This window comes from Aquila chrysaetos, chromosome W (assembly GCF_900496995.4).
Source record: "Aquila chrysaetos chrysaetos chromosome W, bAquChr1.4, whole genome shotgun sequence".
In the NCBI taxonomy this organism is placed as follows: domain Eukaryota; kingdom Metazoa; phylum Chordata; class Aves; order Accipitriformes; family Accipitridae; genus Aquila; species Aquila chrysaetos.
Genome location: NC_054457.1, coordinates 10046805 through 10072687, shown reverse-complemented (window position 1 = coordinate 10072687; position 25883 = coordinate 10046805). Strand labels below are relative to the sequence as shown.

Below are 25883 nucleotides of genomic sequence, written 5' to 3'. Positions count from 1 at the left end.
TCTGCAATGTCAATAGAGCGCTTCACGCTGTTAGACTCTATTCAGATTTTTCTTATCTTTTTAGTCTATTGCCCCAAAGGAATAATTCCTCACTTATAATCTCAAATTGCAATCCAAATCTAAGATTAGAACCATTTATTTCAATGAACATTTTAATGAATTACGGTTGCTGTTTATGAAAGTTGTCACTGCCTCAGTGTTGTGGTTTAAGCCCAGCTGGCAACAAAGCACCACAAGGCTGCTCACTCCTCCCCCTGGGTGGGATGAGGAGGAGAAAATATAAAGAAATGCTCGTGAGTTGAGACAAAGACAGGGAGGGATCACTCCCCACTTATGGTCAGGGGCAAAAGACAGGCTCAACTTGGGGAAGAAACAAAATCAATTTAATTTACTACCAATCAAATCTAAACAAGGATGAGAAGTAAAACCAAACCTTAGAACACCTTCCCCCCACCCCTCCTTCCCGGGCTCAACTCCACTCCTAGTTCTCTCTCCCTCCTCCTCCCAGCGGCGCAGGTGGCACAGGGGAACAGGGGGTGGGCGTTGGGGTCAGCTCGCCACACCTTGTCTCTGCCGCTCCTTCCTCCTCAGGGGGAGGAGGACTCACTCGTCCCCTGCCCCAGCGTGGGGTCCCTCCCATGGGAGACAGTTCTCCACGAACTTCTCCAACGTGGGTCCTTCCCATAGGCTGCAGTTCTTCACGAACTGCTCCAGCGTGAGTCCCTTCCACGGGCTGCAGTCCTTCAGTCACAGACTGCTCCAGCACGGGCTTTCCCATGGAGTCCTGGCCATCTTCAGGGGCATCCCCCTGCTGTGGCGTGGGCTCCTCCCCGGGCTGCAGGTGGGCATCTGCTCCCTGCTCCCCTCCATGGGCTGGGGGGGGGACAGCCTGCCATCTCACCACGGGCTGCAGGGCATCCCCTCCTCCGGCGCACCTCCTCCCCCTCCTTTTTCACTGCCCTCGGTATCCGCAGAGGGGTTCCTCTCACATTCCAATCTCCCCCCTACTGGAGGTTCCCCTTCTGAAATCTGTTCTCCCAGAGGCGCCACCACCGTCACTGATTGGGTCGGCCTGGGCCAGAGGCGGGTCCGACTCGGAGCCGGGGGAGCTTCTAGCAGCTTCTCACAGGAGCCACCCCTGCAGCCCCTCCCCTGCTACCAAAAAAACCCCTGCCACACAAACCCAAAACACTCAGCCTTGAGGCTGAAGCCAGTGCTTACTTCTTGAAACAGTGCAAATACATTTAGTAAAGGATGCCTGCCAGTGCCCAAATGAATGAATAAATATCAGTGCTGCCTATGCGATATGAACACAGAGAGCAGTAAATCATTTCTAAGGTGTAAAAGAGCTGTGTAATAGGAAATACTGGTTAGAATTTAGTTGCCTTATAATTGAAGTGGAAACTATATTATATTGCATTCTCATTTTTTAAGGTAGTACTTTTAATTGAAGGAATGATAACTGGCAAGAAAAAGCAGTAAAATTACAGCAATAAAAATAAAATATCAGGTGACTGTGAATATCTTGAGTATAGAATACTCAAAAAGGAAAATAAGGAGAACAAACAAACAGAAAAACCCAAAGACATCACAGAAAGTATATTTAACAAGAGAGAAAAAAGGAAATTTTTAATTTAAAATTTCATGGTCAAAAGGACAAAATTCTAAAGAAGAATTAAAAAAAAGATTGAGGAATTAGGAAATAAATAGGAAATCAGATAATAAGCAAAGTCCTCTGAGAGATAAAAAGAACAGTCCTTTTTCAAAGAAATTGATTGTAAGAGTTATTAAGTGAGCACCAAGTGTATTGGAAAAACAAAAAAGTTGACTGTACATGTGGGGAACCAGTAAGGTAAGCTGCTTCATTTGAGACAAGTGTGTACTGTGCTGTCATGGTTTAACCCCAGCCAGTAACTAAGCACCACGCAGCCGCTCACTCACTCCCCCCACCCAGTGGGATGGGGGAGAGAATCGGAAGGAAAAAGGTAAAACTCATGGGTTGAGATAAAAACAGTTTAATAGAACAGAAAGGAAGAAACCAATAATGATAATAATAACAATAATAAAATGACAATAATAAGAAAAGGATTGGAATACACAAAAGAAGTGATGCACAATGCAATTGCTCACCACTCACTGACCGATTGACACCCAGTTAGTTCCCGAGCAGCGATCCCCCCCCAGGCCAATTCCCCCCCAGTTCATATACTGGGCATGATGTCACATGGTATGGAATAGCCCTTTGGCCACTTTGGGTCAGCTGCCCTGGCTGTGTCCCCTCCCAACTTCTTGTGCCCCTCCAGCCTTCTTGCTGGCTGGGCATGAGAAGCTGAAAAATCCTTGACTTGGTATAAACATTACTTAGGAACAACTGAAAACAGCAGTGTGTTATCAACATTCTTCTCATACTGAACCCAAACCATAGCACTATACCAGCTACTAGGAAGACAATTAACTCTATCCCAGCCGAAAACAGGACATGTGCCCACAGAGAAAGGGGACAAAAATGTTGACTTTAGCAACTAGAGGGAATAGATGCTAGTGTAATTGTGTGCAATACACTTGGAAAAGGTGGAGGTCAGGGATAATTCTAATATTTCTAAGTGGTTATAGCTGGAAAGACAAGAGAGCAACTGATGATGAAACAAGGACCATGGAAAATGGGAAATGGCATTTGATGGGCAGTGAAAACAAGATATGACATTTTGACCATAAAATAAATGTTTGTATCTGCTTCCTAGGCACCTGCTTGTAATCCTCCCTAAGGATTTAATGGATAAATACTTTAAAGTAGTTAAGTGATTCAATAGTCTAAATCCTATTGATTTTCAATGGGTCATTATGTGGGACAAAATAATCTGAATCAGGTCTCATTAAAAACTGAGACTTTCTGAACACAGACCCTTCAGACACAGCAGAGTTATCAGATTTTTTTGCCTTTATATTCACTTTCTCTGAGATTCTGTTAATTCTTACTTTGAATCTCTATCTTCTATATTTGCAAAAGAGAACAGGAGATTGAAACAGTAATACTACTGCCTTTGGCACTCTCTCTCCCTCTCTCTTGTGCTTCAGTTACAGGACATATTTGCAAATGCAGATATACAAAACTCTGGCAGTCTCCTCTGCGTACACCAGCATGTCTGTGGCACTAATTCAGGGATGGAAAATGCCACACTGTGATCTTACAATTTGCCAGAACACTGCTTTGTTTCCTTTTTGAGTTCATAACCTCTTACCATCAGAAAATAGATTGGAGAAAGCATTATGTTGAGCAGTTCCATGTTCTGCATAGTGTTCCTTTTGGATTTTACTATTATTGATACAGAAGACTGTTTAAAAAATGTGGTTTAGGACCAACAAAGGTGACGGGTGAGCCACAGGTATGATTTGTGAAATGATTACTGTGCTCTCTTTGGAAGCAGGACAGCAATTATTGATGCAATTGATCTCAACTCTCACTTAGATTTAAATAATTAATCTTTGAGTAATGAGTATGTAAAAAGGATTGGTTTGCTCCTACCTTAAGTGGAAAAAAAAATTATAATAAAAGTTTTCTTCCTGTGCTCTTCTACTTGGGAAATTATTTTGACGTGCCTGCCCAAACAAGGCAGGGATACTTGGCTTATACCCTTCTGGTCGTGAATATCGTTGATATCTCTGATAAATACATGCTCATGCTATGCTGATGAATTTTGTGCCTTATATTTGAAGAATTCTAAGTCTAATCAAATTATTCTTTGCTAATTTTCACATGTAAAAAGTGATCAGCTGATTATTATTTTAATTCTATTGAAATTTATTTCATTAGATTGAAAAGTACATCTCTAGGTATCAGAGCTGAAAGTGTCACAGTACTGGTCTCCTACAGATTTGGATGTACAAATGGAAGAAACAGTACTGCAGTTAGATACGATTCTGCAATAGCAAGAATTCTCAGCAGGAATTCCTGTATAAGGATGTATATACGTCTAAAGGGATAAATTGCACTCTTGTGCTTTGCTCTCTGAATTTGTTAAAGGTACAAGCCAAATCCTACTCTCATTTCTGAATCTGTCCAAATCTAGGGAGTTCATCGACTTTTGTGGAATTATGGTCATTCTAATTGGTGTAAAGAAGTAGAATTAGGCTCACACAATCAGGAGCATATTGCTTAAAGAGAAAGTAGTAATAGACTTTTAATAGATTGTTACAAGCCTAAAAAGGTATTTTGGTCCTTGTAGAAGATAGGAGGATATTAATTATTTTTACTTCATACAGCCCAACCAAACCAGCTCACAATTTTCTTTATAGTGTAAGCACTAACATAGCTGTTTCCACTTTCCATGCAGAGTTTTAAAAAATGGGGATGATGTCTAAACATGTTTCTTTACACCTTCTCTGGTAAAATACTTAAAATGGGAAAGTGTTCTTTAATTATTTTTCTTTTTGATCTGATATAATTGCATTGGTAGATAAAATAGTCAAATACAGCCAATGAGTAGATTGAAAATGTAATTTAGATGCTGAGACACTTGGTATATAGTATAGTCTCGTGCTTCTCTTGTTGAGCCCAAGCCATTCTGTGTCTAAAATATATGAGAGGGTGATAACAAGCAAGAACCTTTGTCCTGTAGTGGTTGGACTGGGATGCTATGACTGGGGAGATCTGGTTCTTCTCCTACTTACCAGTTTTAAAATGCACAAGTGGCCCAGAACAGACCCCAGGACAAGACAGGACAGAGGGATGAGTCCTTTGCAGCTTCTCTTCCCACAAACAGGAGTGGGACCCTCTGGAATTTTGATGCAGAAGTGCCTGCTTTGCAAATAGCATTGCTTAGGAGAGCTAGACCACCTCAGTGCTTCAGCTTATCAACACAGTGTCCTTTCTGAGCATGGCATTAAGGAATCTTTATGCAGCATATTTTGCAGGGGGAACTTTCAAGAGCCTAGATTAGGTGCCAGTAATGAAATAAATAAGAACACCTAGAATTTATTTTTTTCCGGTAGGTTAGCTATGATGGAGAACTTCACAAGCACCCACAGCTGGAAGCTGATTTGACAGCAGTGAGAGAGATCTATGGACCTAATGCAGTATCTCTCAGGTATGTCATTGACCCTTCTGTATTGTGGAACCTTTAATGTTTTGGAGATTGACTTCCATGTGGACCTTCCCTCACTGCCAAAACACAAGTATTTTCTGATAATTCCTGTATATTGTGGCAAAAGGAAGGAGCACTGCTGGCTAGCAATAATGCTGGTTTTGTTTTTTCTTTTTGTGGCTGAGTACTAATACAACTGGCTATGCTGAGAACAAGCCCTGGAAACCTGCTCTAAAACATCATTGTCTTTTGCAGTTCAGTCGGTATTTGATCAGGCTGTCGTATTTTGTTGAAAATATTACTATTCAGCATTACTCTAAACCCTTGTTAAACTTCTTTTCTGTCATATCCTGTCTTCTACCCTGGAGGTGAACAAGAGGAATGATAAGAGATTTAGTAAATATTTTCCCTAGGGAAAGACTGAAGGAAATGGATTTGTCTAGTCTGGAAAAAAACACAGAAGGAGAGGACATAATAACAGTTCTTCAAAAAATAAAGTTGTTTGTAGATAGGAGGAGTGATCAAATGTTCTCTATTGTCAGAGAGACAATAAGAAACTAGCTTTGTTAGCAACAAACAAGAATTTGATAAGATTTTAGGAAAGCTTTCTAATTGTGGGAAACTAAAGTATCCTACAAAGGGAAGTGGTGGAACCTCAGTCAGGGGTGGATTGCAAAGAGTAATTACACAAAAATTCTGTTGGGCATATATGAGTGTGCATGATTCTGCTGTAGGGCATAGCTGTATGATATTTTTAATATGCTTCAGGTCTTTTATAACTTCATTTTCCATCTATGTAATCTTAATAATTTCATAAAAATAACAGGTAGGCAAGATGGAACAGACCTGTCAGATGTATTACAAAGAAAATATCAAAGTTGTCATACAAACCAAGTAATAAAATACAGAGAAGATAATAACCTTAGGCATACATATATTCCAAGCAACAATTCCCATTAACCTCTAAACAATAAGCTCTGTTATTTTAGTCTAAGAAGAGAGAGCATGTCTACAACTATGGTGTACTATACCTTTTCAAATTAAGTGGAAATTCATTACATTTCGAGGACCTGGGAAATTAAAATCCAAATAGTTGTATATGGGTTTAGGAAATCATAGAATCATAGAATAGTTTGGGTTGGAAGGGACCTTTAAAGGTCATCTAGTCCAACCCCCCTGCAATGAGCAGGGACATCTTCAACTAGATCAGGTTGCTCAGAGCCCCGTCCAACCTGGCCTTGAATGTTTCCAGGGATGGGGCATCTACCACCTCTCTGGGCAACCTGTTCCAGTACCTCACCACCCTCATTGTAAAAAATTTCTTCCTTGTATCTAGTCTGAATCTACCCTCTTTTAGTTTAAAACCATTACCCCTTGTCCTATTGCTACAGGCCCTACTAAACAGTTTGTCCCCATCTTTCTTAGAAGCCCCCTTTAAGTACTGAAAGGCTGCAATAAGGTCTCCCTGGAGCCTTCTCTTCTCCAGGCTGAAAAACCCCAACTCTCTCAGCCTTTCCTCATAGGAGATGTGTTCCATCCCTCTGATCATTTCTGTGGCCCTCCTCTGGACCCACTCCAACAGGTCCATGTCTGTCTTGTACTGAGGACTCCAGAGCTGGATGCAGTACTCCAGGTGGGGTCTCACCAGAGCAGAGTAGAGGGGAAGAATCACCTCCCTCAACCTGCTGGTCACACTTCTTTTGATGCAGCCCAGGATATGGTTGACTTTCTGGACTGTGAGTGCACATTGCTGGCTCATGTCCAGCTTTTCATCCACCAGTACCCCCAAGTCCTTCTCTGCAAGGGCTGCTCTCAATCCCTTCATCACCCAGCCTGTATTGATACTGGGGGTTGCCCTGACCCAGGTGCAGGCCCTTGCACTTGGCCTTGTTGAACTTCATGAGGTTCACATGGGCCCACTTCTCAAGCTTGTCCAGGTCCCTCTGGATGGCATCCCATCCCTCAGGCATGTCAACTGCACCACTCAGGTTGGTGTCACCTGCAAACTTGCTGAGGGTGCACTCAATCCCACTGTCTATGTCATCGATGAAGATATTAAACAGTACTGGTCCCAATACAGACCCCTGAGGGACACCACTCATCACTGATCTCCAACTGGACATCGAGCCATTGACCACTACCCTCTGGATGCAACCATCCAGCCAAACAGTCCATCCATCAAATCCATATCTCTCCAATTTAGAGAGAAGGATGTTGTGGGGGACTGTGTCAAAGGCCTTACAGAAGTCCAGATAGATGACATCCATAGCTCTTCCCTTGTCCACTGATGTAGTCACTCCATCATAAAAGGCTGCTAGGTTGGTCAGGCAAGACTTGCCCTTGGTGAAGTCATGCTGGCTGTCTCAAATCACCTCCTTGTCCTCCATGTGCCTTAGCATAGCTTCTAGGAGGGTCTGTTCCATGATCTTCCCAGGCACAGAGGTGAGGTTGACAGGTCGGTAGTTCCCAGGGTCCTCCTTTCTACCCTTTTTAAAAATGGTTGCAATGTTTCCCTTTTTCCAGTCACCAGGGACTTCACCTGACTGCCATGACTTATCAAATATCATGGAGAGTGGCTCGGCAACTACATCAGCCAATTCCCCCAGGACTCTGGGATGCATCTCGTCATGTCCCATAGACTTATGTATGTTCAGGTTCCTCAGGTGGTCGCGAACCTGATCTTCTCTTACAGTGGGAGGGACTTTGCTCCCCCAGTCGCTGCCTTGAGGTCCATCCCCTTGAGAGGTGTGGGAAGAGAGGTTGCCAGTGAAGACTGAAGCAAAAAAGTTGTTGAGTACCTCAGCCTTCTCCTCGTCCATTGTTACCAGTTTGCCAGTCATGTTCATCGGGGGGGGGGGGTGTATGCTTTCTTTGACCTTCCTTTTCTGGCTGACATACACCTGTAGAAGCCCTTCTTATTGTTCTTTGCATCCCTTGCCAAGTTCAGCTCCAGCCGCGCCTTAGCCTTCCTGACCCCATCCCTACGCAACTGGGCAGCGCCCCTGTACTCTTCCCAGGATACCTGTCCCTGCTCCCACTGCCTGTGCATTTCCTTCTTGCCCTTTAGTTTGACCAGCAGGTCTCGACTCATCCATGCTGGTCTCTTGCCTTCCTTTCCTGATTTCTTATGCCTGGGGATCGAGAGCTCTTGCTGTATTGGGTTTGTGTGGCAAGGTTTTGATAGCAGGGGGGCTACACGGGTGGCTTCTGTGAGAAGCTGCTAGAAGGTTCCCCTATGTCCGACAGCCAATACCAGCCAGCTATAAGACAGACCTGCCGCCAGCCAAGGCCGAGCCAATCAGCAATATTGGTAGCGCCTCTGGGATAACATATTTAAGAAGGGAAAAAAGTTGCAGCGAGCACAGAAATGGCAGCCATAGAGAGGAGTGAGAACATGTAAGAGAAACAGCCCTGCAGACTCCAAGGTCAGTGAAGAAGGAGGGGGAGGAGATGCTCCAGGCGCCAGAGCAGAGATTCCTCTGCAGCCCGTGGTGAAGACCATGGTGAGGCAGGCTGTCCCCCTGCAGTCCATGGAGGTCCACGGTGGAGCAGATATCCACCTGCAGCCCGGGGAGAACCCCACGCTGGAGCAGGGGGATGCCCGAAGGAGGCTGTGACCCCATGGGAAGCCCGTGCTGGAGCAGGCTCCTGGCAAGACCTGCGGATCTGTGGAGAGAGGAGCTTACGGAGCAGGTTTTCTGGCAGGACTTGTGACCTCGTGCGGGACCCACGCTGGAGCAGTGTGCTCCTGAAGAACTGCAGCCCGTGGGAAGGACCCATGTTGGAGAAGTTCGTGGAGGACTGTCTCCTGTGGGAGGGACCCCATGCTGGAGCAGGGGAAGAGTGTGATGAGTCCTGCCCTTGAGGAGGATGAAGTGGCAGAAATAACGTGTGATGAACTGACCATAAACCCCATTCCCTATCCCCCTGCGCCGCTGGTGGGGGGTAGGTAGAGAATCTGGGAGTGAAGCTGTGCCTGGGAAGAAGGGAGGGGTGGAGGGAAGGTGTTTTGAGATTTGATTTTATTTCTCATTACCCTACTCTGGTTGATTGGCAATAAATTAAGTTAATTTTCCCCAAGTCGAGTCTGTTTTGCCCGTGACGGAAATTGGTTGAGTGATCTCCCTGTCCATATCTCGACCCATGAGCCCTTTGTTATATTTTCTCTCCCCTGTCCAGCTGAGGAGGGGAGTGATAGAGCGGCTTTGGTGGGCACCTGGCATCCAGCCAGGGTTAAGCCACCACACTTGTGCTCTATGGAAAGCATCCTTAAAGATTTGCCAGCTCAGTTCTGCTCCCTTGTCTCTGAGGGCAGTTTCCCAGGGGGTCCTATTGACTAATTCTCTGAACAGCTGGAAGTTTGCTTTCCTAAAATTCAGGGTCCTGACTTCACTCTTTGCCTGTCCCATATCCCTCAGGACTGCGAACTCCACCAGTGCACGATCACTGCAGCCCAGGCTGCCTCCAATCTTGACGTCACCGATTAGCTCACTTGCGTTGGTGACCATCAGGTCCAGTCTCGCATCCCCTCTGGTAGGGCTGTCTATTACCTGCCTTAAGAAGTTATCCTCAATGCACTCCAGGAGTCTCCTGGATTGCCTGCAGCTCGCTGTGTTACTTTTCCAGCAGATGTTGGGGTGATTGAAGTCCCCCAGCAGGACGAGAGCCTGCGAGCGCGATGCCCCCTGTAGCTGGAGTAAGAAGGTTTTGTCAATAGGCTCCTCTTGATCAGGCGGCCTGTAGTAAACACCAACCACAAGGTTCCCTTTGTTGCCTCGGTCTCTAATTCTTACCCATAAGCTTTCAACCTGCTCGTGGCTATTCTTCAGAGACAGCTCTTCACAATCTATCCATTTCTTGATGTAGAGGGCAACCCCTCCGCCCCTCCTTCCTCGCCTGTCCCTTCTGAACAGCCTGTAGCCATTGATAGCTGCGTTCCAGTCATGGGATTCGTCCCACCAAATTTCAGTAATGGCAACTAGGTCATAGCTTTCTAGCAGCACAGTGGGCTTCCAGCTCCTCCTGTTTGTTGCCCATGTTGCATGCATTGGTGTAGAGGCACTTCAGCTGGGCTGTTGGCTGTGTCACCTTTTTAGAGGAACACCCCTTAATTCCTTTGAGGTATTTCACTGGTGTTTCTCTGTTGGCTCCTATTACCCCAGGAGCCCCTGGCTCCTCTCTGTAAGACTTCAGGTGTGCTCCAGTATACCCAGCAAGTCTCAGAATAACAGGCTGATGGCCCTTGCTAGCACCCCATCCCTCTAACCTTGGCATGTTGTCCCTTGGCTTCTCACGGGCAAGCCTGATATTATCCCCCTCCCCCTTCAAGTCTAGTTTAATGCTCTGTCAATGAGCCCTGTTAGCTTGTGAGCAAAGAATGAGATATTCAAGCAAATGAATGAGATGATAAATGTTTAGTTGCCAAACTGATAACTATGAAATTGAGAATACCTTGATAATAGGCTCTCTCAGGCTCCTAAAATTGTAACATTATATGTAACTTTTCAAAAACTTTAATGCATCTAATTTATTGAATCAGCTGTTTTATTGGAAGCATTGTGATCTCCTTAGGCTCACTGTAGTAGAAATTGGCATCTATGGCTGCTTTTGGCATGTGGAAAATGTTCATGCTTTTTCTACTCTGCTGCAGTTGAAAATATAAATTCTTGGAAATAACAAACACAGCATTAAGCATTCAGTTTCATCCCTCTCCTGCAGCTCTACTTTTGTGACTGCAACAAGTCTGTCTGACAGTGACACCCACTAAGATGCATATTTCCTAGACAGTTGACACTTTTAGTAGTCTTCTCCTGTCAGAGAGTCAACTGTATATATAAAAGGGAAATTCCTATACCTGCATGCTTTTCACCACTGCCCTTTGAAATCTGGCCACCAAAGCCATGAGAAAGCCCTCTGGACTGACTGATCCAAACTCTTCAGTATCTATTTACATTGCTTATGCGTTGATGGACAGAGGACTTCTGGGAGCTTCAAAATCAAGATGTGTTCTTGGAGCCATCGTAGGCAGCAGATCATAAGCTTCAGGCAGTGGAAGAAAACATGATTTCTTCCTTCCTTTCAGCTTGAAGAAGTAAAACTAGAGTCAGCATCATGTGTCTAAAATCCATTTTCTATGATGGTAATGGAGTGGGGGTAAAGGGATTTCAGTGAGTATGGAAATTCCACAGTTGTAACTTATTTTTATCTTATCCTTTCTTCCCCTAATATTTCTTTGTTTAGTTAGTTCAACTATGTTTCTGTTTAATTTATAAAATTATGCCTGTTCACAGCCTTTTGAATCTCAGTCATGTGAGTAACACCAGCCTGTGTTCATAAATATTACTTAGGAGTTCATAGCAATCTGTTCTTTGGATCTTCTAGAAAATTTACAAAAAAATTTGAGGCCACTGTTGTGTAGCATAGTGGCTAAGCCATTCAGTAGGTGGAAAATTTCACTGTTTCAAAGTCAGGTCTTCAGTGAGCTGTAGGAGGTCAGCAAGTGCCTGTATGGCTCTGGGTGAGCAGACTCTGGAGCAGCCATAAGGGTGGCTGGGAAGCCTCCAGGTAATGCAGCCCTGGTCAGCCATTCACCTGCCCCGTTTGTGCCATGTGTGGACGCATCTGATGTAGAGAGAGACTTTGGGATGCTGAGGTTTGGTGGAAGGGGTTCCCTCCACAAAATTTCACAAGAGGTCAAGGCATTTCCAGTGCAAGCTAGGTCCTACCATGGTCTGAGAGGCCACGTTGTTAGGAGATAGTCATATTCACAAAAATATTTTTGTATTTCAAAATTACCTCATCAACTTATTTATGCACAACTGCTACTGTGCACTGTCTTAGTCTAGTTTAATAGAAAAACATGGAAGTCTGAGGAGATTGAAGTAGACGGACGCCTGTAATCTTGAGAGCAGACAACAGACGACCCTTTATTGCTAAAACACACACATACTTAGAGTCACATATTCTGCAAAGTCACTGTACACGCGCACAAGCATAAAATATGATTGGTTATATCAACACTGTACACGCGCATAAACATAAGACATAATTGGTTATACCAATTAAAACACGCGAAACTTGTCTCAGTCTAATTGGTCAAGATAAACTGCCGAATTGAGGTTCTTTGTGCCAAGTTCCCTTTATCGTGGAATGCGCACCTGTGTTCTCCTAATTGGCATCTTTCTTTTTTTGTCTTCTTGTTTATTCTGTTCAAGGTCTTCTAAAGGCCTCTGGAATGCTCTTGCGACCGATGTTAGCTAAATATGTGTCCACAATTCCCCCTTTTTTGGTTTTTTTTTTGACAATTAACAACGTGCTGTATTGCCCTTTGCAAAAACCTATGAACACAGTTAATTAAACAAGGCAAAAGCAATATTATACCTAATAAAATACATAAGAATAAAAGACACACAAAAAGAGGTTTGATTAATAGCTTTAGCCGGTGTCACCCAAACATTCTTACTGTCCCACGGCGTTAAACGATGTGGATCAATCACCGGTGTCACTGTCATGCTGCTTACTACAGTCAGTGTGTTCCATATCAATCTCAGCATAAGGTTTCGTCCATTTAGTTGGAATCCACTTTGGCCCATTTTCTGTAATGACACAAGCATAACCTCGGCCCCACGTTATTACTTTAAAAGGTCCTTCCCATTGCTGACGCTCAATATTTTTAACCCAGACTTTCCACCCATTATCAATATTTTGAATCCCACTATTCATTGTTTGAAAATGCCGAACTACAGGGGGAACAACTGACTCTCCACGCAGGGTCAAAAAATTCATCACATATACTGCTTTCATGAGTCTATTTGAAGGAGGTTCCCCTAATTCCCCAGTTTTTTGTTTTCCCAAAAAATCTTTTAATACTTTATGAGTACGTTCAATTATAGCTTGACCTGTAGGGAGAATGAGGAATGCCGGTAATATGAGTAACTCCCTGTCGTGGTTTCAGCCCAGCCGGTAACAAAGGACCACGCAGCCGCTCGCTCACTCCTCCCGCCCCCTCCGGTGGGATAGGGGGGAGACGGAGGAGAGAAAAGAAAAAAAACTGGAACCTCGAGGGTTGGGATAAGGGCAGTTTACTGGGACAACGCAAAAAAAGTTACAACAACAACGACGGTACTAATGAAAGAGTATACAGAAAAGAGTGATGCACAGTGCAACTGCTCACCACCCGGGACCCGACGCTCCGCCACTTCCCCCACCAAAAGATGAGAGCAGGAGAGCCCTCCCCCCGGCCCACTCCCCATGTATATACTGAGCATGATGTCACATGGTATGGAATAGCTCCTTGGCTAGTTCAGGTCAGCTGCCCTGGCTATGCCCCCCCACCTCCCAGGTTCCTGTAAAAATTAACTCTATCCCAGCTGAACCCAGGACATTATCCACCCCTTATTCTATACCATTTACATCATGCCCAGATCTTTACATTTTCCAATCAACCGCTACCACTTTCCTTGTCATATATATATATATATATATATATGTATATGGACCACCCCCCACACACACACACACACATACAAATAGTATTCCCTTAGTCAATGGGTTATCCCTCCAATGTGTCCATCAATTTTATTTAGTCCATGACTTTGAGGCTCCATCTGTTGTAACACTTCTTCAGGATAAGAGAGATGGTGTGAGGTGTTGGGTTGTTGTATGCTGTCTCTGGAACTTCTGGCTGGTACATTTGATGCAACCCACACCCTTGGTCTGCAGGTCGAAGATGTTGGATCTTGAGGAAATTGCTGGGCGCCAGTTCAAGTTCTATCACTGTTGTTCTTGGCTCAGTTTCAAAGTCCATTCTTCAGTCATTTGGGTAATTCTTACAGTAATACCCTTGATATGGCATATAGACACTATAGATACAATGACATACATTGGCAGGTTATTTAGCAGTTAAATATCATACAGCCTAATTCACTGGCTATTCTCTCCCAAAATCAAATCTCCCTGAGGTACACATCAAACTTCCCCATCCTTCTGCATCGCCCACCAAGTGTACCCAGGTCCTTGAGCAAAAACAACCCCTTGGATGGGTTTGTCTCTGCGTGAGGGAGGACTAACCCAGACTGTCTTTCCTAATATACTCCTCACGTGCACTACAGGAACTTTATCCCCTTCTACAGTATGTGCAAGTCTTGGTTGGGCGGGGCCAGCCCGATTGGTGGATCCTCTAGTATTAACTAACCAGGTGGCTTTTGTTAAATGTGTATCCCAATGTTTGAAAGTTCCACCCCCCATTGCTCTCAATGTAGTTTTCAGCAGTCCATTGTATCGTTCGATTTTTCCGGAGGCTGGTGCATGATAGGGGATGTGATACACCCACTCAATGCCATGTTCTTTGGCCCAGGTGTCTATGAGGTTGTTTCGGAAGTGAGTCCCGTTGTCCGACTCGATTCTTTCTGGGGTGCTGTGTCGCCATAAAACTTGCTCTTCAAGGCCCAGGAGAGTGTTCTGGGCAGTGGCGTGGGACACAGGATATGTTTCCAGCCATCCAGTGGTTGCTTCCACCATTGTAAGCACATGGCACTTGCCTTGGTGGGTTCGTGGGAGTGTGATATAGTCAATCTGCCAGGCCTCCCACTGTTTATATTTCAGCCATCGCCCTCCATACCACAGGGGTTTCAGTCGCTTGGCTTGCTTAATTGCAGCACATGTTTCACATTCATGGATAACCTGTGCGATAGTGTCCATGGTCAAGTCCACCCCTCGATCACGAGCCCATCTATATGTTGCATCTCTTCCCTGATGGCCCGAGGTATCATGGGCCCACAGAGCCATAAATAGCTCACCCCTATGTTGCCAGTCCAGGTCCACCTGAGAACTTCAATCTTGGCGGCCTGATCTGCCTGCTGGTTGTTTTGATGTTCTTCAGTGGCCCGACTCTTGGGTACATGAGCATCTACGTGGCGTACTTTTACCACTAGCTTCTCTATCCGAACAGCAATATCTTGCCACAGTGCGAGAGCCCAGATGAGTTTACCTCTGCACTGCCAATTGCTCTGCTTCCATTGCTGTAGCCACACCCATAGGGCATTTGCCACCATCCATAAGTCAGTACAGAGAGAGAGAACTGGCCATTTCTCTCTTTCAGCAATGTCTAACGCTAGCTGGATGGCTTTCACCTCTGCAAACTGACTCAATTCACCTTCTCCTTCAGCAGTTTCTGCGACTAGTCGTGTAGGACTCCATACAGCAGCCTTCCACCTCCGATGTTTTCCCACAATGCGACAGGACCCATCAGTGAACAGAGCATATTGCCTCTCATTTTCTGGCAGTTTATTATACAGCGGGGCCTCTTCAGCCCGTGTCACCTCCTCCTCTGGCAACATTCCAAAATTTTTGCCTTCTGGCCAGTCCATGATCACTTCCACAATTCCTGGGCGACTGGGGTTTCCTATGCGAGCCCGTTGTGTGATCAGTGCGGCCCACTTAGTCCACGTGGCATCAGTCGCGTGATGTGTAGAGGAGACCCTCCCTTTGAACATCCAGCCCAGCACTGGCAGTCGGGGTGCTAAGAGGAGCTGTGTTTCAGTACCAACCACTTCTGAGGTGGCTCGAACTCCTTCATATGCTGCCAATATCTCTTTTTCAGTTGGAGTATAGCGAGCCTCGGATCCTCTGTATCCCCGACTCCAAAACCCCAGGGGTCGGCCTCGGGTCTCCCCAGGTGCTTTCTGCCAGAGGCTCCAGGTAGGGCCATTCTCCCCAGCTGCAGTGTAGAGCACATTTATAACATCTTGTCCTGCCTGGACTGGCCCAAGAGCTACTGCATGAACAATCTCCCGCTTAATTTGTTCAAAAGCTTGTCGTTGCTCAGGCCCCCATTTAAAATCATTCTTCTTCTGGGTAACTTGGTAGAGAGGACTTACAATTTGACTGTAATTTGGAATATGCATTCTCCAAAAGCCCACAACACCTAAGAAAGCCTGTGTTTCCTTTTTATTAGTCAGTGGGGACATAGCTGCTATTTTGTTGATCACATCCATAGGGATCTGACGACGCCCGTCTTGCCATTTTACTCCTAAGAACTGGATCTCCTGTGCAGGTCCCTTGACCTTACTTTGTATTATGGCAAAACCAGCCTTCAAAAGGATTTGGATGATTTTCTTCCCTTTCTCAAAAACTTCTTCTGCCGTGTTGCCCCATACGATGATGTCATCAATGTATTGCAGGTGCTCTGGAGCTTCACCTTTTTCCAGTGCAGCCTGGATCAGTCCATGGCAAATAGTGGGGCTGTGTTTCCACCCCTGGGGCAGTCGATTCCAGGTGTACTGGACGCCCATCCAAGTAAAGGCAAACTGTGGCCTGCACTCCGCTGCCAAAGGGATGGAAAAAAATGCATTAGCAATGTCAATTGTGGCATACCACTTAGCTGCCTTTGATTCCAGTTCATATTGAAGCTCTAACATATCTGGCACAGCAGCGCTCAGCGGTGGCGTGACTTCATTCCGCCCACGATAATCTACTGTTAGTCTCCATTCCCCATTAGATTTCTGCACAGGCCATATGGGACTATTAAAGGGTGAGTGAGTCTTGCTGATCACTCCTTGGCTCTCCAATTGGCAAATCAGCTTATGGATGGGGATCAGGGAATCTCGGTTGGTGCGATATTGCCGCCGGTGCACCGTCGTGGTAGCAATCGGCACCTGTTGTTCTTCAACCTTCAGCAACCCCACAACCGAAGGGTCTTGAGAGAGACCAGGCAGGGTAGACAGCTGTTCAATCTCCTCCGTCTCCAATGCAGCTATACCAAAAGCCCAACGGTACCCTTTTGGGTCCTTGAAATATCCCCTCCTGAGATAATCTATACCAAGGATGCACGGGGCCTCTGGGCCAGTTGCAATGGGGTGTTTATGCCAGTCATTCCCGGTTAGACTCATTTCAGCTTCTAATACGGTTAGCTCTTGGGATCCCCCTGTCACACCAGAGATACAGATGGGTTCTGCCCCTTTATAACTTGATGGCATTAGGGTGCATTGTGCACCAGTGTCCACTAGAGCCTTATATTCCTGTGGGTCTGATGTGTCAGGCCATCGAATCCACACTGTCCAGTAGACTCGGTTATCCCTCTCCTCCACGTGGCTGGAGGCAGGGCCCCTCTAATCCTGGTTAGAATATTCGTTACTCACTTTTCGCACACGTGAATCAGAAGTCCCTTCAAGAGGATCAGAAATGTGATCAGCCCATCTACTGCATCTGGGGGACTGCTCACAGGAAACTGGAGCAGCAGTTTTCCAAGAAGAATCCTCTTTTCTGGTTGCTTTTTCTCGCAACTCCCGTACCCGTGCATCCAGGACTGAGGTAGGTTTTCCATCCCACTTCCTCATGTCCTCTCCATGGTCATGCAGGTAAAACCACAGGTTAGCCCGTCGTGTGTACTTTCTCTCTCCTCTCTCTTGGGCAGAGGAATGCTTACTCCCAATAGCTGCGATGCGGGCCTGTACAGGTGGGGAGGAAGACATATCCACTTTGAATTGCTGGAACTCCTGGGACAATTCCTCTACAGCCGAGACACAGGCTTGTAGGGAGGAAGAGAGACTTCCTTCGTATTGCCGGAGCTGGACAGCCAATTCATCCACCGTTTGTCCATGGCCTTCTTTCCAGGACATTACTGCCAATGAGTTGGCATAGGTTGGTGGTGCACTTCGTAGAAACTTCCGCCACATGGGTTGTGTGCATTGGACTTCATCTGGGTCTATGGGTGACTGCGCATTTTCTGGATCATTATAAATCACCTCCAGCACGGCTAATTCCCTCAGGTACTGGATACCTCTCTCCATGGTGGTCCACTTGCCTTGGTGACATGTAACTTCATCCTTGAAGGGGTATCTTTCCTTTACACCTAACAGAAGTCGCCTCCAGAGGCTGAGGACTTGTGTTTTTCTCCCAATCGCCTTGTCGATGCCCCCTTCCCTAGATAGAGATCCCAACTGCTTGGCTTCCTTACCCTCTAATTCCACACTACTAGCCCCATTATCCCAGCATCGGAGCAGCCAGGTAACAATGTGCTCACCTGGGTGGCAGCTAAAATCTTTTCGCATGTCACGCAACTCACTCAGGGATAGAGATCGGGTCATTATTTCAGGTTCTGCCTCTTCCTCCTGTTCTCGCGATGACCCTGGTTCATCTTCATTTCTCACTGAGCGAACTGATTTCTTTGTGTGTTTCTTTTTCTGTACAGGGGCGACTGATACTGGCACAGGTTGGTTCTCTGGTTTAGCTGCAGTATCTGTCACTGCGGTTGGGGTAGCCACGCTGCCTGTTGCCGGGGTAGGGGTAGCCACAGTGCCTGCTGTAGGGGTAGGGGTAGCCACGGTGCCTGCTGTCCTGTTTTCCATCTTTTCCCCCTTTTCTCCCTGAGGGTGCTGCCTAATATCAAGCAGTGTTTGGTAGATACTGGCCAGGGCCCAGCACAGTGCAGCGAGTTGTACGTCTTTGGAATAGCCACAGCATTTTCCTTTCAAATATTCTACCACTTCATGAGGGTTCTGTAGTTGTTCGGGAGTGAACTTCCAAGCCACTGGGGGTGAGAAGTTCTCTAGATACCTGCCCATATCCTCCCACATGCCGTGCCACCCATGAATATCCAGCTTTGGGGCAGATCTCTGGGTGGTACTCTTAAAGAGCCTTTTTGTAGCCCTAAACAAGACCTGAAACATATTCAGGAGGCATAGCACTAACAGCACAGTGGCTTGTGCATCCCAAGGATATTCAAAGTTCTCAAAAGCTGTTGTAATTAGTCGGAAGGAGAAAAGGGAGGCGAACGGACGGGGGGAAGTATCCCCCCCTAACTCCCCCATGGATTGGCTGTAATTACCAATAAAATCTGATAGAAGGTGCCCGAAGTATGGAAATGATATCACTGCCTCATACAGATACCAGCTTAACCTCATGACCAGTGATGTAATCATTTCACAAGTCGACATTGCCCAGTACAGCAAAATGATAATCCCAATCACTCTCCCAGAGGTGATAAACGTAACTACAGGCAATACATAGAGCATATAAGGACTTACAAAACGCCACCATGTAAACAAATGAACCAACATTGTGACTAACATCTATTTATCTAATATAAGAAACGCGTATGACAAATTTGTTTCAACACGCTCTGGCCAGATCTGTCGTTATCTCAACCCTTCGTGCCCCACGTTGGGCGCCAAAAAGGACTGTCGTGGTTTCAGCCCAGCCGGTAACAAAGGACCACGCAGCCGCTCGCTCACTCCTCCCGCCCCCTCCGGTGGGATAGGGGGGAGACGGAGGAGAGAAAAGAAAAAAAACTGGAACCTCGAGGGTTGGGATAAGGGCAGTTTACTGGGACAACGCAAAAAAAGTTACAACAACAACGATGGTACTAATGAAAGAGTATATAGAAAAGAGTGATGCACAGCGCAACTGCTCACCACCCGGGACCCGACGCTCCGCCACTTCCCCCACCGAAAGTCGAGAGCAGGAGAGCCCTCCCCCCGGCCCACTCCCCATTTATATACTGGGCATGATGTCACATGGTATGGAATAGCTCCTTGGCTAGTTCAGGTCAGCTGCCCTGGCTATGCCCCCCCACCTCCCAGGTTCCTGTAAAAATTAACTCTATCCCAGCTGAACCCAGGACACTCCCCATTGCTGAAAAAATTCCTGAGTCCGTTGTGCTATAAAACATGGTCCATTATCTGTTTTTTTCTGGGCCGGGACACCCATTACTGCAAATGCTTGTCGTAAGTGTGTTTGTAGATGTCGACTTGTTTCGCCCGCAAGTGCTGTGGCCCATATCATCAAGGAATATGTATCAACAGAAACATGAACATAACACAATTTTCCAAAAGCTGGTACATGAGTGTCCTAGTTTCAGCTGGGATAGAGTTAACTGTCTTCCTAGTAGCTGGTACGGTGCTATGTTTTGAGTTCAGTATGAGAAGAATGTTGATAACACTGATGTTTTCAGTTGCTGCTAGTAGTGTTTAGACTTAAGTCAAGGATTTTTCAGCTTCTCATGCCCAGCCAGCGAGAAAGCTGGAGGGGCACAAGAAGTTGGCACAGGACACAGCCAGGGCACCTGACCCAAACTGGCCAACAGGGTATTCCATACCATGTGACGTCCCATCTAGTATAGGAACTGGGAAGTGGGGGCGGGGAATCGCCGCTGGGGGACTAGCTGGGTGTCGGTCAGCGGGTGGTGAGCAATTGCACTGCGCATAATTTGTACATTCCAATCCTTTCATTATTGCTGTTGTCATTTTATTAGAGTTATCATTATCCTTATTCGTTTCTTCTTTTCTGTTCTATTAAACTGTTCTTATCTCAACCCGTGGGTTTTGCTTCTTTTTCCCGATTTTCTCCCCCATCCCACTGGGTGGGGGGGGAGTGAGTGAGCGGCTGCGTGGTGCTTAGTTGCTGGCTGGGGTTAAACCACGACAATGAGTCACATCAGTTTGCCACAATTGCAAGGATCGCAGACCCCTAGGATTTACAGCGCCATCTCCGTGCCCAGATAATTTCTGGCACTCAGCACAGGATTGAATGATGGCTTTGGCATCTGCTATAGAAATCTGAAACTGTTTGGCTAATACTTTCGCTGGTTGGTGGAAAAAACTATGAGCTCCACGTGCCTGTAGAAGTTTATTGGGGGGTGGCCCAGTCCATACAGGATTAGCTAGTAAGTCAGCTCGTTTATTCCCTTCTGTGATCCATCCAGGCAAACTGGTGTGACTTCGCACATGCATTATATAATAACACTTTGTCCGTTGGTTTAACAGAAATAGCAACATCTTAAATTTTTCAAACAATGTAATGTTATCAATTTCTTTCAAATAAGCCCGTCTCAAGCGTTTTACTACACCTACCACATATAAAGAATCAGCAATAATATTGACCTCAACATCCTGCCACTTTTTAAATACTTCTATTACAGCTTGAAGTTCCACCACTTGGGGGGAGCCTTCACATGTGACAATGTGATTTTTCCATACCTGACCTTCTTTCCAAACTACTACTGCCTTTCCTGTTTTTCCACTGCCATCCGTAAATACTGTAGGACCATCAGTAGGTAACTCTGCACACAATTCTTTTTCTTCTAGTTGTATATTTTGTAGCAAGGTAAACATTTTGTGTGCAGGAAGATGAATATCTATCTTTCCTTCGAAATCTGCAAAAGCAATTTGTAAAGTTAGACTATTCTGTAGACACCATTGTAAATATCCTTGAGTCAAAGGAACAACAATCGTGTGTGGTTCTTGTCCACAAATCTCAATAATCCGACGTCTCCCCTTTATAATTAATTCTGAAATCATTTCAATTCGAGAAAATATAGTTTTTCGGGCCTGATGAGCTAAAAAGATCCATTCTATTATTAACAAGTCTTTGTGACTCCCCTCCCATTGATATATGATCCCGAGGGGTTGTTTTTCTCGGTTTAAAATGCTAAGATTAATGTCAAGATTTTCTTTAATCCTAAAAGCCTGACTCTGGGATATTATATCTGCTATCTGTTGTAATGCTTGTTTACCTTGAGGGGTCAATTGTCGAGGTGCGGTTAAGGTAGTGTCGCCTCGTAACATTTCAAATAAAGGGGTCAGAAGCTCATTATCTATTCCCAACAGCGTTCGAACCCAATTGATTGTCCCCAGTAATTTTTGTACATCATTCAGTGTTTCAATCTTGTCTGTAATTTCCAGTTTTTGTGGAACTATAGTTTTTTCTAAAATCTTTCAGCCTAAATATTTCCATGGTTGCATTTTTTGTACCTTTTCTGGTGCTATTTTTAAACCAAAATCAGACAATTGTGTAGTCAATTCCTTGAGCTTTTCAGATAACTCTCTTTTCCCTGCTATCAAGATATCATCCATATAGTGATAAATAATCAAGTCTGGATTTTGTTGTCTAAACCCTTTTAGAGCTTGGGATACATAGGATTGGCATATGGTTGGAGAATTTTTCATTCCTTGTGGCAGAACTACCCAATGATAACGTTCCATGGGTTCCTGTTTGTTTATGGTGGGGATAGAAAAGGCAAATTTTTCCGCATCTTTCGGGTCTAAATATATTGTAAAAAACCAATCCTTTGAATCAATAATCAAAATGTTCCATCCTTGTGGAATCATAGTAGGCGTGGGTAACCCTAATTGAAGGGCTCCCATATTTTCCATTACTTCATTTATTTTTCTTAAATCATGCAACAGTCTCCATTTCCCAGATTTTTTTGGAATGACAAAAACTGGTGTATTCCAAGGGCTCGTGGTATTCACCAAGTGCCCTTGTTCCAATTGCTCCTGTACTAACTGTTTCAAGATGGCGACCTTAGATTCAGTCAGCGGCCATTGATCTACCCAAATCGGTTCCTCTGTTTTCCATTTCAGTTTTAGGCATGGTTGCCCGTCAATGGCCGCGCCACAAAATTGTCTCCTGTACTAAGCACACATCCCATTTGTCTTAATGCATCTCTGCCTATCAGGTTCATAGGGATATTGGTTACATAAGGTTTGATATAAGAAACTGAATTTTGACAAATCAATTGAATCATATATTTGCTTTGTCGAGTTTTTGATAATCCTCCCACACCGAACAGTTTCGAATCCATCTCAGAAAGCTCCCAAGTAACAGGCCAGTCCTCCCACGACAGAACCGTTACATCTGCTCCAGTATCCACTAATGCTTGTAATTTTATTTTTTCTGGCCTGTTCTTTGCATTTTGTAACTCTACTGATTTACTAGGTTTTGTTTTATTGATCTCCATTGACCACATAATTTGAGCTTCTAATCCCGTAGATCCAAACCCTGCATTGCCACGCTGCTGATTAACCTTACATGGTACATTTGCTTTAAAAGGGACTAGCTGTGCAATTCTGCTTCCTTCCTGTATCGATACTGGTGGAGACGGCGTCCAAATCATAGCATAAATGCGACCTGTGTAGTCCGCATCAATCACCCCGGGAAGCACAAAAATTCCTTGTAATGTTATACTAGACCGTCCCAACAACAGGGCAGTAAGCCCATTGCCTAATGGTCCTTGTGCGTTTACTGGCACACGGTGTACCTGAGAGTTCCATAGGGAGATGGTTTCTATTGTTGAGACATCCACTCCGGCACTTCCAGCTGTTCGGGCTGGCAATTCTGCCAGACATCCTTCTTGGCGCCGTTCCGGGATCCTTTCGGAGCTGTTGGGGTCATCGCACCACTCCTCGCGCTCTTCTTGTAGTTTCCTGGCGATTGGGTACCTCGAGGTGGCAGAGCTACACCTTCACTTGTGAAACGAGATCTACATTGGTTAGCATAATGTCTCCCTTTATGACAACGAGGGCATATATTAGGCCCAACTTCCAGTTTGTTTCGCCCCTCTTTACACTGAAATTGCAAATGTCCCGGTTGTCCACATTTATAGCATTTCTTAACATTTTTTGTATCCATTCGCATGGCTACAGCAAAAGCATTGGCCATTAATGTAGTTTTATGCTCCAAAGACCCAACTTTGTTACAGGCCTCTATCATATCTACTAGCGTCACTCTTCCTGGCATCGATTGTAGTATTTTTTTACAGTCTGCATTTGCATTTTCCACAGCCAATTTTATTATCAATGCTTCTTTGGCATCAACATTATCTATTTGCTTTTCAATAGCATCTCGCAGACGATCAATAAAGGACATATAAGGTTCCGTATTACCCTGCCTTATACTTGTAAATGATTGTTGTGGCTTTCCAGCTTCAGGCAAGGTTACCATTGCCTTCAGAGCTAAGGAAGCTGATTCTTGTAATACTTCCACCGGTAGCCTTGCTTGCCTATTAACATCTGCAAAGTCACCAGTCCCCATCATTTGTGCAGAAGTGATCATATACCGTGGATCTCCTTCTGGGCGGTCCAAATTTCTTAGTGCTGCTAAATCACATAATTCTGCCCATTTCACCTTCCATAAAAGACGCTGAGTCGGGGTTAAAATCATTGTAGCCCATTGTGTACAGTCAAAGCCCATTAAAATTTGACCAGAAAATATATTCTCCAATAACGCCTGACTAAACGGAGCAGACAGTCCATTAGCCATTACTGTTTTCCGTACTTCTTTTATTAAATCCCAATTGAAAGGTTGCCACACGTTTGGGGCATTCTGCCTGACTGTAACTGGAAAAGCCACAGGATTTAGACCTTCAGTTAACATTTTATCATTTATGTCCTTCCATCGCTTTTTTATAGCTTCTCCTGGGGATGTATCTGCCTCATAGGGAGGTGCAGAGGGGATAGGTCTCTGCTCGAGAGGCAGGTTACTTAAAGGTTGATCATTGCCTCCATTAATGACATCTCCCTCGGTGTTTAATTGCTCATCACTGTCCGAATTATTTACCACCTCGCCACACACACTTTTCTCTTTTTCCGGGGTATCTTCAATTGAAATTTTTACAGCAGCAGCCACCTCCTTTTCTGCCTTAAGGGCTTTCAACGTTTCCAGCACCAGTCTCCACGTAGCAGAGATTTTCTGAGCCTTCACGTCCCCACGCGATACAAAGTCCCAAATTACTTTTCCCATTTCTTCCCAATTTTTAACTTCAAAGACTTCTACATTCGAAGTGGGGGCACCATGGTCCTTAAGCCACTTCAGCATCAGACGTAAAGTATTTGAATCATATTTAACTCCTCTCATGGAGAGGATATGCGAAAGCATTTGTACAATTGCCCCTTCTTCCACAGACATCTGGGCACCCATTTTAATCCTTCTAGCCGCTCACCTTACTTCCAAACGAGCAGGGTGATTGATCTCCCAGGAGAAGGTTGTCCTCTCAGTCCAGCTGGCTAGACGATCGTTCGGCTAGAGTCTCCTCCGGACGCACTTCCAGCAATTCCAGCGTTTTCTCGGCCCGCAATCACGTCGGGGTCACCATTTGAGGAGATTGAAGTAGACGGACGCCTGTAATCTTGAGAGCAGACAACAGACAACGCTTTATTGCTAAAACACACACATACTTAGAGTCACATATTCTGCAAAGTCACTGTACACGCGCACAAGCATAAAATATGATTGGTTATATCAACACTGTACACGCGCATAAACATAGGACATAATTGGTTATACCAATTAAAACACGCGAAACTTGTCTCAGTCTAATTGGTCAAGATAAACTGCCGAATTGAGGTTCTTTGTGCCAAGTTCCCTTTATCGTGGAATGCGCACCTGTGTTCTTCTAATTGGCATCTTTCTTTTTTTGTCTTCTTGTTTATTCTGTTCAAGGTCTTCTAAAGGCCTCTGGAATGCTCTTGCGACCGATGTTAGCTAAATATGTGTCCACAGAAGTCATTGTGAGAACAAGCATATAAATGCAGTGTAAAGCAAAAACCTATTGACTAGAAGCTAATGTGTGAAAAATTGAGAGTGATAGCACTTTTACAGAATTGTCCACTTAAGTAATTTAAATGAAAAGGAAAGTAATTTTTTATTTAGGTATATGAATGAATATTTTCTAGCCCTATTTTTCTGAAGTCTTCAAGTACGTTGGGGGAGGGCAATCAGAATGAGTCAGAAAATAAGAGGCAGAGAAGTCACACTTTAAATGTAAGATTTCAGACAGCAATGAAACACCTATGAGCATAAGTTAAATCTGCACCTTGGGGGTTCCAGCAATACTACACAAAACAGATAAAATAAGGTAACTATTGCCTTGAGCGCATTACAGTGCAATCTTTATGTTTTGACAAACAAATTCTTGAATGTATGAAGCAATACCACAGGTATAATATGCCACCCTCTAGGCTATGCTGTATTTGTCTGCAATGATTTATCTCAAGCCTCTCCTTAAGTTGCTGGCTGTTAACCTAA

At 44.9% G+C, this 25883-nt stretch overlaps 2 protein-coding genes across 4 annotated transcripts in view; one reads left to right on the top strand and one right to left on the bottom strand.

Moving 5' to 3' along the window:
• LOC121232837 (protein mono-ADP-ribosyltransferase PARP8-like) overlaps positions 1-25883 on the top strand; it is a 155608-nt gene that overhangs the window by 77452 nt on the left and 52273 nt on the right. For 2 of the 3 annotated variants that reach the window (XM_041121289.1, XM_041121288.1), the window contains one exon: positions 4990-5084. The exons of the other annotated variant lie outside the window; for it this stretch is intronic. In XM_041121289.1, coding sequence (XP_040977223.1) covers positions 4990-5084 — 95 coding nt within the window. The remainder of the gene's footprint in view (positions 1-4989; positions 5085-25883) is intronic. 3 annotated transcript variants of the gene reach the window in all.
• The window catches only part of LOC121232838 (ubiquilin-1-like), a 1092736-nt gene that overhangs the window by 1044064 nt on the left and 22789 nt on the right, over positions 1-25883 (bottom strand). The window lies entirely within an intron of this gene.